At 35.1% G+C, this 19,490-nt stretch overlaps 1 protein-coding gene across 4 annotated transcripts in view; it reads right to left on the bottom strand.

Annotated features, from left to right (window-relative positions):
- LOC111148981 (EPH receptor A5) overlaps positions 1 to 19,490 on the bottom strand; it is a 342,873-nt gene that overhangs the window by 146,071 nt on the left and 177,312 nt on the right. For all 4 annotated transcript variants that reach the window (XM_022505840.1, XM_022505842.1, XM_022505841.1 and 1 more), the window contains exon 5: positions 18,909 to 19,244. In XM_022505840.1, the coding sequence (XP_022361548.1) occupies positions 18,909 to 19,244 (336 nt within the window). The remainder of the gene's footprint in view (positions 1 to 18,908; positions 19,245 to 19,490) is intronic.

Below are 19,490 nucleotides of genomic sequence, written 5' to 3'. Positions count from 1 at the left end.
GAAGAGGTAATGATTTTTCTTGATAAAACAATGTATCTTTGAATTTTCTAAGACAAGTATCTATTTGCAAAAAGTGACCTTTCATGAGTTTTAGTCATTCTTTCACTCATTCTCCCAACATATAATTATCAAGTTCTTTCTACGTGCATGTACCTTTCTTGGCAAGAAATTATAGTAAGCTTTCTGCACTAAGGGAACTTACACTCTCAGGGTGAGACCAAAAAAAAACATACAAATTAAATAAATAATATAGTGTTAGAAAGAGATATGTGCTATGGGGAAAAAAAATAGATATGTGGAATTAAGAAAAAAAAAAAAAGGCCAGGGTGAGGTAGGTTGTGTATGTGTCTGCGTGTGCATGTGAGTACTTACAAGCATATGAATACATTTTTAATAGGGTGGTCACAAAACAATTCTGAAAAGGTATTTGAGAAAAAAATGTGTTTATGATGCGAAAGTAAGGAGAGGTATGGCTTTTTGGGGGAAGATGGTTTTAGGCAGAAGTCACAGCAACTGTAAAAGTCCTGAGGCTGGTACGTGTCTGGAAAGCTCAGTGATTAACAAGGAGAGAAGTGTACCTGCAAAGGGAGTGAGTAAAAAGTTTTGGTAGATGAGGTCATCCAAAGAAGCAATAAAAGTTCAGATACTATAGATCTATGTCTTTTACGCTGAGCGAGACAGGGAGTCCTTAGAGGGTTTTGAACAAGGAAGTAATATCTTTTGACATGTTTTAGAAATTCCTGTGGCTGCTATGTGGAAAATAAACCATAGAGGTCTAAAAGGGAAAAGAAATGGATTGATTAGGAGACGATTGTCATAATTTAGTTAAAAACAATGGTGGTTTGGATCAGTGTTGGCAATGGTGGGAAAAACTGAATTGTAGGTTCATTGAGTTTAGAATGGGTAGGATTTAGTGATGGTTGGATGCAGCTTGAGGGAGGAAAAACATCAACAAGAACTCCAAGATTATGCAACTCCCAAACATTTCCTGATAATAAATGATTGTAAACAGAGACTTTTTGTACAAGTTGCTTCTCTCCCTTAAGTTTCCTGTCATCAAAGTTAGATACTTAGGATGGAGACATCCTTTCTGTAGCACTTCCCTTTCCTTCTAGGCAAGCCATCCCAGTATATTTGAGATTACAGTTGTCCACATGAATTTCCCACATCTTTCTTACCTCTGGGAACAGATAGCATAAATGAGACATGCAAATATGATGGTCCCATAACCACCAGGGGGCAAATAAAGTGGTTTATTTAAAAATATAAAAAAGAGGCGGCACTAAAGCAGAGTGAAACTTGACCCTTCCCTTTGTTTCCCAGGGGACCACACCTATAACAAATCTAAGAATAAATAAATGAATTTGTCTTCCACTCTGTGGGATATACAGGAGAAGAATAGTTGAATGCCAGCCCGTCAGAACAACAGATAAGGATGTCAGAAAGCACTAAAGAGGTTACATGCTTAGGAAATAAGCCAGAGTCGTTAAGGTGATTGTAGAATGTTTTTGACTGGACTATCCTTTTGAACTGGACTTGACCTATTTGAACATTGATTTGTCTTCACGTCTTTTTTTTTTTTTTTAAACCTGACTTCAACAAAGAGACAAGCTACAGGTTGAAAGACCACATGGAGAAGAGCCCAGTTATCCCAGCCAAGGCCTTCCTAAATAAGCCAGTCTGTTTATCTTCAGATATATAGGACAGCATAGCCAAAACCAACGAGAGTCACTATATTAGGCAGAATTATGGTCCTCAAAAGTTGTCCATGTCCAAATCCCCAGAACCTATGAATATGTCACAGGATATGGCAAAGAGAAATTAAAATTGCAGGTGGAATTTAGATTGCTAATCAGTAGATAAGGATATGATCCTGGGTTATCTGGGGGGGTTCAGTGTAATCACAAGGGTGCATAAGAGTGAAGAGGAAGGCAGAGGGGAAGTCAGGGGGAAAGGGAATGCAAAAAGGGATTAAGCCACCATTGCTGGATTTGAGGTTGGAGAGTGGCCCACAAGCTGAAAAAGCGGACATCCTCTAAAAGCTGGAAAGACAAGGACATCAATTCTTTCCTATGGCCCCCCAAAGAGAACACGGCTCTCCAGATATTTTGATTTTAGCCCAATGACACTCTGGTGGACTCCAACTTACAAAACTTTATGCTCATAAATTTGTGTTAAGCCACTAATTTTGTGTTAATTTGCTACAACAGCCACCGGATAGAGTCACCCTTTCCAAACTGCAGCTGTGTAGGGATGAGTAAGCACTCGGAGAGAAGATGAAACTCCTAGCAGATATATAGACTAATGAGCAAAAGTAGTTATTTATTATGGGTGAAATAGATAAAGAAGATTAATAATACACTTGTGATGAGTACTGAGTAATATATAGAACTGCCAAATCACCATATTGTTAATAATAACATACAAATACTGATTATTTTAAGTCACTGAAATTGGGGACATTTGCTACATACACAGCTAAGCATGTTAGTGAAATGGAATATCCTAACCCTTTTTTTTCCTTTAAGTTAGAAAACAGAAGGCTCCAGGGCAGAACTTTGAGGACTAAAAATATGCAAATTGATGGGGGTAATAAAATAAATTATAAAATGTACTGCAAAAAAAAAAAAAGACAAAAAGACATTTATTTTTCAAAAAAGAAAGACTGGGTATTCCAGGAGCTGGGTGTTTCATGAAGACACTTTAAATATTAATAGACAACCTTTCATAAATCTTTTATGGATTAGAATAAAAAACAGTGCATATGGGTAAGAAACAAATAGTTCTAATCCCCAAATGCATTCCATCCTCTGTTGTGCACAGTTTCAGAGTTTTGATGGGATTGACTCTACATCTGGGTTGTCCTTGGGAGGACCAGGGGGAGGTCCAGGGGGAATGAGCCAGCTGGTTTATTTCTAACCCCTCATCACAGTGATGGGTTCAATTCCTTCTTTCAAACTGGAATGAAGTCTCAGACCTGTAGTTGATGGAAGAAGAAAAATTTTCTTTCCTTCTGGTATGATGTGCTATACATATATGAGGTCTGGAATTGCTACAGCCATTTTGCTATCATGGGAGAATTCGATCCTGAGTCAAGGCAGATCCAGAAGAGGGTTAAGCAGTACAAATCTCAGAGAAATAGAGCCAGATCCATGACCAAACTCTTCCAGGAACTGGTACCTTTCAATGCTAACCTGTATCCCCTGTGTTGTTTAAACTCATTCTAGTTGAATTTATATGACTTGCAGCTTCTTGGTTCTTGTAGAGTCAACTATGAATTTAAATTTCTAATCTATTAATTGTGTGTAAAATAGAGATACAATTTAAATTCTTCAATGAATTGGTATGAGGGATAAAAAAGATAATGGGTGATCCCTTTTGTTATTTATATTTTAGGAAATATTATGCAAGAAAAAAATGGCTCTTACATAGGGAAATGAAAAAACAAACAAACAAACAAACACCAAAGCCATCTTTGTATTAGATGAAATGTGAGATCTCTTTAGTTCCTCAGAACCAAATGTAAGTGTTGATGCAGGTGAGGGAGGTAAGGGCAATTTCATATCTATTTGGGAAAGAGGACCAGTTTCAGGAATAAAAGTTAAATGATGTTGCTATTTCCAATTTCACCAAAGATATAGAGATATTTTGTTAAGAAATTTAGTTAATATGTCTCTATAAAATTGGAACAACTCAGCATATAGAGATAAGTGTTTTACTGTTATCATCATTATTATGTCAGCATCTTTAAAATAAGTATAAAGAATATTTAATCAAGAATTTTATGATGAATTCTGATTCAATATAAATTCAATAAAAAAAAAAACTATCCACATTACTAAAACAAAAACAAATGAGAAAATCAAGGGAGGGTAAATTGTTGTTAAACAGACCCTAGTTGTACCATTGAGCCATTTTCTAACAAAATAAACAATAGTTGTTTTACAAAACAGTCATGGTTAGTCCTTATAAAAAGTTCATACAGTTTTGACCCAAGAACCTCATCTCATGTGGAATTAACTGGAAAAGACTGTGAGAAATTTTCTAAACACACTTAGTTTCTTTTGTGCCTTGTAATAACCAAGATTGTGAATTCTCTCTCTCTTGATTAAAGACAGTACAGGGACATACAGTGTTGGATTTTATCTTTAAAAGAGATAAATGGTAGGGCTAGAAATAATAAGAGCACTTTAAAAAAGTAAAAAGTCAGACTACGTGATATTAAGGTCCCCTACCAAGTACGTAAGGTGTGATTCATAGTTTTAAGGGGCAAGCCACTGATGTTTCCAGTCTTAGTCCCTAGAAAAAGAGACATAAATTCCATGAACAACTGAGCAATCAGCTTCTTTTTGAAAGTATCAATATCAGCATAACATTGGGAAATTAATATTACTCATTCGATCTTTGAATTCCTTTATTCTCACACATATTTTTTAATTGTTTAAAGTGGACCAAAACAAAAATAAATAAATCACTAAGCTACCACCACAATCCCCACTACTATCAATAATAACATTAAACACTACTAATTTACTCTTTAGAGACAGGTTTTTTTCCTCCTAAAATAGAAGTATTTCCTTTTATATCTATAGCATATAGAGTTAGTTAAGTATATCTAATAACAAGGGAAGCCTTGTTAATATGAGTAGACTGTTGATGACAGAAATTATAACCTGAAAGATTAATAATTTATAGGACAAATGAGAGTCTTTACCTTCAAATATTGTTTCCTATTTTATTAGGGAAAAATAAAAACTAGCTAAAAATAGACCCTCTATATTTGTGAACTTTATTATTTTTTCAAACTTTTCGTGTTGGCACACTGTGTTACATTAGTTTCAGGTGTATAACATTGTGATTCAGCATCTCTGTGTGTCATGCTCACCACAAGTATGGCTACCATCTGTCACCATACCATGTTATTGTAATATTATTAATTCTATTCCCTGTACTATTAATTCCCGTAACTTACTCATTCCATTACTGTAAGGCTGCATCTCTCACTCTTCTTCACCCCTTTTGCTCATTTTTCCAACTCTCTTCCCTCTGTCAACCATCAGTTTGTTCTGTGTATTTATAGACTTGATTCAGCTTTTTGTCTGCGGATTCATTTCTTTTGTTTTTAGATTCCACGTATGGGTGAAATCATATGGTACTGACCTTTTCATTTAGCATAATATTCTCTAGGTCCATCCATGCTCTCTCAAATGTCAAAAATCTCATTTTTTATGGCTGCGTAATATTAGACACACACACACACACACACACAGACCTTGTTTGTACTTTTTTTTTTTTTTTTAGGAGATAGAGAAAGAGTGAAAGTAGAGGTGGGGGGGTTGGAGGGAGAAGAAGAGAGAGAGAATCTTAGCAGCCTCCATGACTCGATCTCATGACCCTGAGACCATGACCTGACCCAAAAGCAAGGGTCGGGTGCTTAACTGGATGGTGCTGATGGAGCCACCCAGGAGCCCCTATTCCTCATCTACTGATGGACACTTAGGTTGCTTCTGTACCTTGGCTGTATACAGAATGGTGCATGTATCTTTCTGAATTAGTGTTTTCATTTCCTTTGAGTAAATACTCAGTGGTGGAATTATAGGGTCGTATGGTATTTCTATGTTTAATGTTTTGAGGACCTTCCATACTGTTCCACAGTAGCTCTACTAATTTACATTCCTATGAAGAGTGCACAAAAGTTCCTTTTTCTTCACATCCCCACCAACATTTTTTATCTTTTGTCTTTTTTTTAGTCATTCTGACATGTATTTTAAATAGGCAGATATAACTAAAGCAGAGAAACTACACAGTTGTGATACTTATTTATATTTGGTTCAAACCACAAGTCTAAAGGAAATCGTTGCTTTATTCATAATATAAGCATCAGTTTGCAATGCAGGTCATATCCTCAAGCCTTCTACATTTGAAAATTAAACGAACTTGCCTCTCTTTTCTTACTACCAGAGGAAAATTTGTAAAAAATACGATCAAAAAGCAGGCACTCAAAGTATATTTTGTTTAATGAAAAACATTCACATTCTCAAAAAATTTCATCAAGCTAGATGCTTGTTTTGATAAAGAAGGTATCGGTATTATTGTGGCAAACTACAATATAAATAAATTGCTCTGATTGTAATTCAATGATGTATCAAATGTACTGTCAATTATTAATAAAATTAGATATAACAAAGTAAATGAAAATACCTCCCACAGTCAAGTAACCTTAAGATTTTCTTTTCTCACTTCATTTTGTGTTAGTATATCACTCAACAGTAGGCCATTATCAGCAAATATTGATTATGCTATATAGATGTCTACCAAACAAGGCATGACCATTTAATAGACATAAAAGCAGTTACAAAATGGTTTATCATCTATTTTCAGTAAATTCACCTGTATATCATGACTAAGTTGATTTGAATGAATGCCTCTACAGACGTACATGTGATAGAGGAGGTAAAATGAAAAAAAAAATAGATGATGTGAAGTCAAAAAGTCAATCCATACCGTCATTCAAAGATGAATCTGATGCTTTGGCTGATGAAGTTAATACCCGATTGTCATTAATTTCTTTCTAATTGTCTTACTTTATTAGACCTAATTCTTATTCTTAATTCTTCAGTGGGAAAATAAAATCCTCTATGGAAGAAGCACATCTTCAACTCTACTTTGTCTTCAGAATGCTCAATAGAGAATAATGAATGCAGGAGATACTACATACATACTTGGTGTCTGAATGCATGGTAGTCAGTTTTGGGAAAATAACATGAACAAGTCATTCCAATAAGCCGTGTAAAAATGTTTCAGTATTCTAGGTAAACTTTGTTTAGAATGTAATAGAGGACTTGCGCATATTCTTAATTTAAACGTCATTTTACATCTGTAGTTTCACTCTTATTCCACATCTAAAGAGGACACTAAACCGATTTACATGATACCAGGCCATTGGGAAGTCTTCCCGAACTCTGCTCTCAAGGACGGGTAATAAAGGGCAATGGCACTTCAGAGTAAGGTTTTAAAGAAATTGATATTCCATGCATATCAATTTACAACATGCATCTTTACGCAAGTAAGTTCATAGCATACATGCCAATGAGACAAATGATTAAATAGGTCAAATGCTGAGCTGCTCTGATTCTGAGCTGAGCCCCAGAAGAAATGGATCATTGACCATGTATCTGTTGAACAGGGCATCAGTTTCCAACCAGAATTGACACAAAGAGCGGACTTTAAAACCAGTTTGCCAGTAAGCAATAGGCAGAATAGAGTTTCCAGGTTAGAGAAAAAGAATGGTATTAACAAAATCATTGCTGGTATAAAAACAGACTGTCTGCAGATATTTTTATAGAGAGATTTAGGGAAAAGCAATATCAAACAAACCTGATTACGGGGGTTCTTATTATTTGCCTAAAGAGGAAGGATAGGAAACAAGTATCAGAACCTCTTGCAAGTATAATTTTCCTTAAAATGGGGGCCAAACACACTTTGCAGCAGAATCATTAGCTGTGTGTGTCTGTGTATGTGTGTGTGTGAGAGAGAGTGAGAGTAAGAGAGAAAATATGTAGATTCTCGGGCTCTCCTATAGATACAATGAGTCCCAAATTTAGGGTGTGGAGTCCAAGAGTAAGTAATCCTTAAAAACACTGAGAGTGAAAATACCATGTATTAGCCTTAAATAGCATAGCCATAATTATATAAAATTCTTCTCTAGAATAGGTTCAGTCTTACTCAATGAATCCTTTTGTCAAAATTAGAATGTTTAAAGAAGAGAGATTAATAAAGTAGACGGGCTACCTAAGTGGTGGACCTTAAATAATATCTTATTTCAGAATCCTAGAGAACATAAACCTATGAATTACTCTTAGGATTCTGCGTCTGGATCCTTAAAAGTAAGTAAATAAATAAAAGACACTCATAAACAAAAACTTGTCATAAAATTATTTGAAGAATTCCAAAAATCTTTAAAACACATTCCACATCGGGGCACCTGGGTAGTTCAGTGGGTTAAAGCCTCTGCCTTCAGCTCAGGTCATGATCCCAGGGTCCTGGGATCAAGCCCCACAAGGCTCTCTGCTCAGCGGGGAGCCTTCTTTCCCCCCCTCCTCTCTGCCTGCCTCCCTGCCTACCTGTGATCTCTGTCTGTCAAACAAATAAATAAATCTTTAAAAAAAACACACACACACATTCCACATCAACTTCACTACCAGGAACTGGAGTTACAACACTAATCTGAATAATACAGAAACCGTCAAAATCATTCATTAATTATTTCAAAAAACACAAGTGTGAGGCACTGTTGTGACCCCAAAGGAAAGATTCCAGAAAAACAGTCGAGAGAAGAAATAGTTACAGTCATTGTGCTCTGTGTTATGTTAGAGACGCATGTGTGAAGTGAAGAGCAGAGAAAGCTTTTCTCAAGGAAGCAGCAGTTTAAGTGGATCTGCAGCCTGAGCTATCTCGGATGAGGATATAAGAAATCGGGCTGCAGGGGAGGAATAGCGTGTGCAATATTTCCTGGGGAGTCAGGGTGTTGTGGCTCTAGGGTAAGAATTTCTTGGTTTAGATTCCTATTCCCTCACTTACTAGATTTGTGACCTTGGTCAAATCATTTCACATCTTTAAACATCAGTTTCTTCATCCTAAAAATGGGAATAATAATAATATTATGTCATGAAGATATTGTTAGGATCAAAGAAGAAAATGCAAATAAAGGTCTTCACGTGACCATGCACACAACAAATGCCGAGACATGTCCGCCATCACCATGTCTACCATGTCACCACAGCAGGTAGAAGGGAGACAGAGAAGCAACAGAAGACTCTGCAGCGCCTTTGTAGAAACCAGGTGAACCTTTAGCAGATTTCTAAAGCCACTGAACTCAACAAGAACTTTGATGGCTTCTGAAAATATTAAATATTGCAGCCCGTCCACTTAAGCCTTATTAAATAAACCAGAGATGAATTATGGACAGACTAATCAGGGTTTCATCTTTGAGCTTTGTTTTCAAAACACAAATAGGCATAGGAATAAGCACAGAATTTGAACCTCACTTAAGCCAAGTTTCAACGTAAATGGGAAACTTCAGTTGCAAAATTAGAAGCTTTTCATTGGTAGCTGTAATATAAGTAATTGGTCATAGAAACATTAGCTTGAGGCCAATATAGAGATATCCATTATATGTAATTAAACAAAACATTTGTCTCTAAGGTCTCTTTCCTTTGAAACTTTAATAATTGACCAAAATTAATGTCAATCCACACAAAAAAAATTATGTAGTTAAGAAAATTTTTTTTTTTTCCAAATATATCTTGATTCAAATAAAAAGTATTACCCTTTTTCTTTTTTCTCTGGGGTTTTTTGTTGTGCTTGTTTCATTTTGTTTTCTAATGAGCTTTCATTCTGATTATTTTATTTATTTTTATGTATTTATTTTTATTTACAAGGTATTTTCCATTTTGCTTTTACTTTGATATTTTTATTCTTTGTGCTATTGCTCTGGATATTTTTATCAAAATTAGAGAAACTTCAATGCTAATATCAAACTCAGTGTTCTAAGATATCATTGAAGATAGCATCACCATTAGAAAATAGTATTTTTGCTTTACTCCTCAAGCTTGAAGCAGTTACTTTTGTTACCTGTATAATTAGTGGTTACATATATTTGTTTTTTCTTTTGAATGTTTTCTTTCCTTGTATCTTACCTCACCATCGAGTTTGTCTGTATAATATTCGTAAAGTTTAAAACCTGTTTGTCTCAGAGTTTCTCCCATGGACTGACATTATTTAGAATATTAGTGAGAAGTTTCTTCAGTGCTATTATGTAACATTTATTAATGCCTTATTACATGTTAGGCATTACACTACTTGTTTTATAGATATTAACTCATTTACTCTTCACAACCGTCTATGTCATAGATGCTATTATTTAGTATCTGGGAGGTCTAAGTAACTTACTCACATCATACAGCTAGTAAGTGGCAAAGACATTATGGAAACTGGAAACTCTGGCTCCACGATCTAGAAACTTAACCAAAATATTAATCTACGACTCTGTGCAATGGAATCACACACACACACACACACACACACACACACACACACACTTTCTACTCTGTGCATTTCATTTTGGAAGACCATAAATCTATACTAGTAATATCATGTAGAGAAATGGGAAAAGAACTGAAAATGTGGTTTACTGGTTTTGTTGTTTTCCTGGTTTTTTGTTATTTTCCTTTTTTATTTTCCTTTTTTTTTTCTAAAAGAAAATTTGTGTATACCAAATGAAATTCACTATATTAAGATTTTAATATGAAAAAAGAATGTTCACAAATGGGATACTCAGAGAATATGGATCTCTGTTATTGGGTGAGCTGGATACAGAAAGTATAATGAGTGTGTGGCAGTTATAAGCAGCACATCTGATGCCCAAAAGCAACATGGGTAGATCTACAAAATATTTAGATTATAGTGAAAAAAAGATTGTGGTAGACAGAATGAGATGCTTAACATAGCCATTAAATTAAATTAAAAACATGTATATGCAATATTAAGTAAACATTTGATAAGAATATTTATGAACAACAACAAGGAAAACCCATACTACATAAAGAATCTGCTCTTTTGTGTAATCCATGAAAATGGATTTGGGATAAAAGTGGATACACAAGAAAGTATAAAAACCAGGTAAAAGCTTTGCATAGTTCAAAGATGGTAAAGTGCCAAGAAGTGAGGTATCTTATTAACTCAACCTTCAACACCCAAAATACAAATATATATAATGAAAGAAAGATAGAACAAGGAAGGGAGGATGGAAAGAATGAAGGAAGAAAGGAAAGAAAGGGAAAAGAGAAAGAGTGTTTAAACCAGCCAGAGTAGATTTTGTTTGCAACAAAGAAAACAGACATTAAAAACAAAAATTGTTCCCCCAAGAGAAATGTTTCAGGCAACAACCTTTAAGGGAATGGGAGTATAGACCCTAGGACTTGAGTTAGTTGTATTTCAGTGTAGCAAGGACCTGTTTTGCATTCAGGGGTGGTGATCTAACAATGTCTGGCATATAACAGCATGTTTTATCACCTGAGGTCCCCTCAATAAAAGGGCTTCTGGAACATAATATTTTGGGTGACCAAATCCCACCTATGTTTATACTACAAAAGTATGAGAAATAGAATAAATATGGGAAGAACTAGCTGTATCCAAGTACACTGGAGAATTTAAAGAATAAAGTAAGAAGCTTAAAATTTAAATTTTCAGCTCAAGTCATATGAGATCATCAGAGAGTCTCCCTGCCAAAAGTTCTCTTACTTAAGTGAAAAGGATAACAGAGCTGCACATAAAAGTCCAAGTCTGATTTCATAGAATTCCGGAATTGTAAAAATGATTGAATTTATTGCAGTGACTTATGAGAAAATGAGGCCACTGATTGGAAGAAAAAGTGAAATTCTGAGCATTGGAATGCAGATATGGGAAAGAAGTCAGATAACTCAGCATATTCTCAACTTCTAAAACTTACTGAGTCTCTCTTGCTACCAGATTCAGCTGTTCCACACCTGACTAAGAAAGTGATTTCTTCACATCTTCATTACCAAGCCTACACCTTATCTATGATTGTTAACTGATAGATGGAAGAAATTCTCTTCCTGCCCAAAACTATCACTCCATCTCAACTCAGAATACCAATATTTTCTTGAAAGCTAATATTCTAGTCAATATTGGGGGCAAGATATTTCCTAGATATAAGAATCACAAGATTCTATGACTTAAATTGGCCAAAGCATAATAAATGTACGTAAAAATGAATTTTATGAGTTTCTCACATGCGTAAGAGCTGGAAACAATTTAATTCAAGCTAGTATAAATTCATGATTAGAGATTCTGGATTCAATGTACTTTTCCAGGTCATTGGCACAAGTGCTAAATGTTTCTTTAACTTTTTGACCAAAATCTGGATTGAAAGGTGTCCAAAGTTAAAATAAATTCAAAAACTGTGAATTCCTGTTCTAATGTAGAAGAGAGAATTAAACAACGTGCTGAAAAAGAAGTGTTAGAGTGGATTGATATTTCAAGAACTGTGAAACTACCCACATCTTCAGGAAGGGCCCAGGGACATTTTCTTTATCATAATGACAAGAAATAAATCCATGGCAGTGCCATGATCAAAACAAAATCTCTATAATTTCTGTTCTTTATACTTAACACAAAAGTTGAAGCTTCTGTGAAATAATTTATTGATTTCTATGGGGCTCAGGGGTGGCAGAGGCCAAGCAGTAGCACTTGCCATCGGAAGGAGGTGGGCATGAACTTCATAATATGCAGCAGGATTTGGATGGCAAAAAGTCTAGTACTCTGGCATTCAAAGACCAAAATTATGGGTCATTTGATTTGTGCCACTAATGACATGAAGGTCTGAGAAATACAAATCAAAATTTAGCGAGCTGGTAAGTCAGGTAGCTCACCAATTCCCAGACCTGAGCTAGCTTACACATGGTCCCTGACTTAAGATGGTCCAACTTACTTTTTTTTTACTTTATAGTGTTGCAAATGTGATACACATTCAAATAGAAACCTTACTTAGAATTTAGAATTTTGATCCTTCCCTGGGCTAGTGATACTCTTTCACGAAGCTGGGCAGCAAGCCACAGCCCTGTCAGCCACGAAGTCACGAGGGTAAACAACAAACACTTAAAAGCATTCTGGAGAAGAATAAATGAAACAAGATGGGATCAGGAGGGAGACAAACCATAAGTGACTCTTAATCTCACAAAACAAACTGAGGGTTGCTGGGGGAAGGGTGGTTGGGAGAGGGGGTGGGGTTATGGACACTGGGGAGGGTATGTGCTATGGTGAGTGCTGTGAAGTGTGTAAACCTGGCGATTCACACACCTGTACCCCTGGGGGAAAAAATATATTATATGTTTATAAAAAATAAAAAATTAAAAAAAAAAAGCATTCTCTACCCAAGCAGGCAACCCCCTGATTTTTTTTTTCTGCTTTTAGTACAGTAGTTGATAAATGACACAAGTTATTAAACACTTCATTATAAAATAGGTTTTGTGTCAGATGATTTTGCCCTACTATAGGCTAATTTTGATGTTCTGAGCACATTTAAGATAGGCTAAGGTAAACTCTGATGTTTGGCAGGCTGGGTGTATTAAATGCATTTTTGACTTAGATATTTCCAACTTAAAATGGTTTTATCGTGATAGAAGATGATCATAAATCCAGGAAGATCTGTACGTACCCCACAGTCCCTTAAATGAAGAGAAAGGTGATTGTCTTTAAAGAAGGATTGTGCAATAGCAACATATGTTAACACTCGACATCTGCCTTTTAGCTTCTCTGAAGGGTATTTCTGACCATTTCTAAATAAACGGACAGGGGGAGAGGTAAATGCCCAGATCTTTCATAGTTACTGAATATTGTGTCTGAGCTAACATTAATCCCTGTGAATTCCAAATACCACTAAGAAACATTGATCTGAGTGGACATTATGGGGGTAAGTGATGAATGAGATGTTGTTCTGAGGCCATGGTACCATTGGCACATTGATGCCTTCTCCATCCCATCTTTGATTCTTTCTTCAGGTCACACACTGGTATATAGTTGGAAGATTTACCTTGCACTTGAAAGAAACCTCTGTCTCCAAGGCCCATGAAGTAAAATCTGTAAAACTATAGTAATGGTCAAATTAAAATATCTCCATCCTACCAAAAGAGGAAGCACAAATCTTTATTGTATCTGTGGGGAAATGCAGAAATTAGTGCCACCATAAAAAATATGGAAGAAGAAAGAGTGGGGATTTTGAGTTTTAATGACTTGTTTAGTTTGAGTAAAAGACAAACTAATCTTGCCAAAATATGTATTTAATCAGGTGGTGATTACAAATACACCTAATATAGTCTCTCCACTGTTGAAAATCAACAAATATCTTTACCATTGTTTAGTAATGGTCTAATAGGTGACAATAAACTTTTTAAACATCTCAATACACAGAAACCACCAGAAAACATTTGTTGCCACCTTGGCAAGGGCAACAACCTACTTTTACCATCTCATTTCAGCATTCTCTTAAATTTCCAGCTCTACAGCATAATTCAGTCTTCAGGGAATCCTGATCATCCCAATATCCTAAGACACATCATGCTGGTCAACTATACGAATGGCATCAAACTGAAAGTATTTGATTAAATGGGATTATCAGTTACCCCAAACACCTTTGCAAGAACCAAGGAATACAAACCATCAAAACATAGGGGCATTTTTCTTAGTGATATTTTGGTACTTGATCTTAGCCAAAAGGCCAAGAAACGATCTTAGTGATATCTCTGATAGTCTGGGACAGGTTGGGACATCCCCACGAAAATGTGTGTTGCATTTGCAGCTCATGTCATGTCAACCGAACCCTCTGAAGACAGAAACCAAGAGCCTAAGATTGATTCAAAACAAAGTTTGGTCTATTTTACCTCAGAATTAGAATTCTGTACCTTTGCATATTAAAATGTTAGTAATTGAGGGTTTTGTTTGTTTGTTTGTTTTTGGTTAGAATAAGCTCATTCTTTCTTGGGATAAAATATACATTTGTATATATTTTAAAAGTTTTAAATTTTAGCACTTGATGTCATATGCCTAGAGCAAAATTATTTTAAAATAGAAACTTGAACAATATGTTCATAGGAGAATATGATAATGCACATTGTTTTGTGAGTGAATAATGAAACTTAAAAATACTTGCTTTTAACAGAATTTAATTTTCATACTATGTTTTGATGTATCACTCACTTTCTAACTATCTACATATCTATCTATTCATTCATCCATCCATCCACCTAACTAGGAGATAGATATTTTAGATAAACAAACAAAACAGAAGAACAACAGAAGTGTTATTACATAAATAATCTAAATACTTGTTTTTAGAAGGAATGAGTAATGGGTAATTCAACTTTTTGAAAGAATGTATTGCATAAAACAGACATAAAATCACTAGGAAGCTGGAGGAACTCACTGGACATCCCTTTTCTACGTTTAAGAATTTAAAAAAATTCATGGTTTGCATTTTCATCATTTTATCCACTTTGCAACCTATTTGTTAAAAGAGTTCTTTACATAATTAACATATTTCCATTGTATTTTCCTATGTTTTCGCCCTCCTCTGCAGACAGCATTTCTTTATCTTCATGTAAATTACTTTTTTCTCTTTTTTTTTTTATCCCTTTCGGATGTGTTTATTTTTCTTGACCATGAAAACCTTCACAATTTTACAATGCTTTCCTGTCAACCTCGGTACTATTTGCTGCATTTTACAAGGACCGTAAAGTCCAACTAATTCTAGTATTCAGCTTTTCTTAAAATTTTATATTTGGGGAGTTTTTTGTTTTGCCTTGCTTTTTAAGTATTCTCTACCCCCAAAATGAGTCTCAAACTCACAACCCTGATATCAAGAATCACATACTCCATCAACTGAGCCAACCAGGTGCCCCAAAACTTTATATTTTGATTTTATTATTAAATTAACTTGTAGGGGCGCCTGGGTGGCTCAGTGGGTTAAGCCGCTGCCTTCGGCTCAGGTCATGATCTCAGGGTCCTGGGATCGAGTACCACATCGGGCTCTCTGCTCAGCAAGAAGCCTGCTTCCTCCTCTCTCTCTCTCTCTGCCTGCCTCTCCATCTACTTGTGATCTCTCTCTGTCAAATAAATAAATAAAATCTTTAAAAAAAAAAAAAATTAACTTGTAAAAAAGTACGATTTAAATTTAGACAACATCTTGCAAGAGTAAGGTGGGCCTCATAATGATATAATGACTGGGAAAGTGTTTTAAATACTGTATAAACATCCATAAATTTGTCATTTAATTACTATCTTCAACACAAAAACCATTATTTATTTTTATAGACCAATCAGTTGGGGTTACCTAATCAATTGCAGTTCCTAGCTTAATGCAGGATTCTCATCTTGAAAAAAAATTGCTAGTTTTTCTTCTGGTACTTTACAAATATAATGTTGAATATGGACATTTCAGACTGTGCACTAAAATTGCAAAAGATGACCGATGTCAACCTTCTCTGACCATCTCAAATGACCTCAAGGAGAAACCAAAACTAAGAACTGGAAAACCAGTTAAGCGGTTGCAGGCCAGTAATAATCCTGAATAATCTGATATGATAGAAACATAATGTATTATGACAACATAAGGGTCTCTCACGTGCCTAAGTGGAAATCGGTAAACCTTAATTTCTACAACCAAAAGAATTATACCTTGGGACGCACAACTATACAATGGAGAACTGTCTGCAAAGATGGGTATCCTTTCCCTTTTTTGCAAATAATCCTCTGTAAACTGACATGCTTTGGAACAGTTCTTCAAGCAGCTTAAAATACTGTCTCCTGGTCTATAGTCCTCAGTAAGACACCGAATAAAACATGTATTAATCTATTTTAGGTTGGCCTTTTTTTTCTTTTAGTCAACAACACACTTTGTTGTTGTCACAAAAATAAATCAGAAAATGCCAAAATAAATTACAAATCTGAAATGAAACTATTACAAAAGAAACGCATTTCTCAAAAAACCTCCTTAAAAAAGTCTGAAACTAAAGTTAAAATCTGCTGAAAGAAATTTTGTATAAAAAACACATATGGCACAAATAATTTGCTTCAATTTAATGCTTAAAAATATTCAAATATTAAAAAGTAACTATTATAGCCCATTTTCCATAATGTCGGCACTTGATAAATGTACAGCAATAGTGATATTAAATATAAGACATCTAAAGAGCTACTTGAAGTTAACAATTTTTGTGCAAATTGAGGCTTGGTTTGTCTAGAATGGTTAGACACTAAGAAAAATCTCTTCTTGTTTTGATTTTTTTTTTTAAAGGTTTGAAGGCTTTTACTGTAAGTGTATCCTGAGAACTTGGAAAAAAGCAGCAACCAAAATGTCTGCTCTGAATACAAATGTTTATTTTATATGATAGCCATGCTTTGAACAGCTGGATGAAAATTATTCCTTCATGGTATTTAAGGTATTTATACATCAAAAAAGCACACTTCGCAGTCTGAACAGATTAGCAAGTCAAAGACAACTAGAGCAAATATTTATTAAGTACATCATCTTTAAAGTATACAGTCATTTCCTATACCTAGTTCATCAGAGAAATATCTTTCAAGTAAGTTGAGGTTATGCAAGCCAGAAATCGTTCTCCCTGAGGAATGCAACTCTTAGTGATTGTTCAAAATGTTTTCAATATATTAATGGAAGACTCATACACAGAATCAAGTAAAGCTGAAAGATGTTGCATGAGAAGCCTGAAATCACATGTTATAAAGCCAACATTTTTCTGACGCAGAAAGGCAGTACACATTTAATGAACACTTGTGACTAGATACTGTGATGGAATATCGACACAAACCAGTATTGCCAGCAACTGAGTCTAGAGTGAAGGAAAACTTAATTTTCACTATTCCTATCCAGCTCTTTAACACTTTTATTACTTCCATCTTAGGTTAGGGAGCAAATGGAGAAAAATATAAAGGATTCACTTAGGGAGGTGGCATATATGTGTGCAAACTTTTCTCTCACTGAATTAAAAAAAAAATGCTGTGGACATCTATGCAGCACGGATAAGAATATCTAGAATATTTAGAATGATTCTTAGTGAATTACTCAACTACTTTCATATCATACAAGCTGCTCTTGAATACTTCCCTCAGTTTAATCAATCAGAAGGAACGATGAATTTAACTGCATGCATTTTCTTATTCTCAAGAGGTAATGACTTGATTTACCTAACACATTCAATAATTCAAATTATTTTGGCTAACACATGGTTACCGACAGCATTCTCTTGTCAACCCAGTCATTCTACAACCTACAAACTTATACTAATGTATATGAATTAAGTCCAATTTGATTCAGTTGAACACATTTTGTTTTACTATAAGAACACTGGCAAGGATGTTCTCACTGAAAAAAGTCCAACTGGGGTACTAATATGGTGACAAGTTTATGTCCATGAACTAAGAACTGTGGCCAGGGAATAGAGGGAAGTTCTATTTAATGCCTCATCCCACCCACATACCTGTTGTTGACAAAAACAAGTCATAAATTACCCATAAGCTTTGAATGATTTCTGCCACATGATAGGTTGAATTATTAATTTAACTATAGTTTATCTTTGGTTTTCATTTTACCAGAAAAGAAGTCCTCTATATTGACTTGCTTAAAATTGAATATCTGAGGGGAAATGAGGGGGGAAACTAGCTCAAGCAGAACTGTGTTCCCTACTCCTTAATAATTACTCCCTAGTAATTCCAAGATCTTCATATGGAACATAAATGTGTTTTCATGTATAGTTCAGCTATTCTAATTTTGATAAGTGGATTATCAAATAAAACTTCATTCTTTACATTTTTATAATAATAATATTAGAGATAATAAGAAAATCTTATTTCAATGTGCAAAGAAAATTCAGCTGCGATGCCAAATGAACAAATAAACAAGCAAATAGACCTGCCTGGTTATCTGCTAAATTAATGAAATAAATAAAAAAACTCAATGTAAACAAAACAACAAAATAAGTAGATTTGAGCTATCATAATTGCAAGTGTGAAATTTGAGGTAAAAATTTTTACTACAAATTAACTTGAGCCAGCAACGTCTTTTTAATAAAAAAATTCAATTGAAGCATATCTTCCCCCCCCACCCCGTCCATGGATGAGTCTACTAAGAAAGCCTTAGCCATTACTTGTTTAAAACTAAATAAAGCATTTTGAGATATAGTTGACTTTAAGTCCTAACCCTGTAATTTACGGGACGCTTTCTTGCAGATCTCACGCAGTTCAGCCCTCACTTAGCTATGAAGATAATTGACAGAGCTTGGCCTAAGGCACATGATTTGGCTGGACATCACACTTACCTGCTTGATTTGTGGTTACATTTACAGACACATACTGCCGGGCTCCTGGACTCAAGTCGGACACTCCATTCACTGCCTCAATCTCAAAGGTATAGTTTGTGTGAGCGAGCAGATCCACCATCATGACAGAGGTGTTTTTCAGGCCGATTTGCCGGGGGAGGTACCTGACATGACCTCCACACTCGTCACACACACCTGCATGGGAGTTGCACTTCTTGCATGCAATATAATATGATACATCTTTCCTTCCACCAGTGTCAGCAGGAGGAATCCATTCCAGAAAGACACTAGTTTCATTAACATTTGAGATGGCATTCCGAGGAGGTGAGGGGGGTCCTGGTTTGCAAAGTAAAGTAAGAAAAACATATTTTAAGATGATAAAATTACGCATTGTTTACTACACATATCCCTGGTCTGAAGGAAAAAAATTGATTGGCAATCAGTCTTTTAAATAAGGGGAATGCAAGGATCATCAATTTGTAATAATCTTTGAAAAATCTTGTTATAGTTTCATTGGGACAATAGTGGGACTTACACCCTATAGAAATAACTTATCCTGACATTGTTATAACCACTTGTTTA

Source organism: Enhydra lutris, unplaced genomic scaffold (genome assembly GCF_002288905.1).
Source record: "Enhydra lutris kenyoni isolate GAN:26980312 unplaced genomic scaffold, ASM228890v2 scaffoldscaffold21, whole genome shotgun sequence".
Lineage (NCBI taxonomy): Eukaryota > Metazoa > Chordata > Mammalia > Carnivora > Mustelidae > Enhydra > Enhydra lutris.
This window is presented reverse-complemented; position numbering and strand designations above follow the sequence as displayed.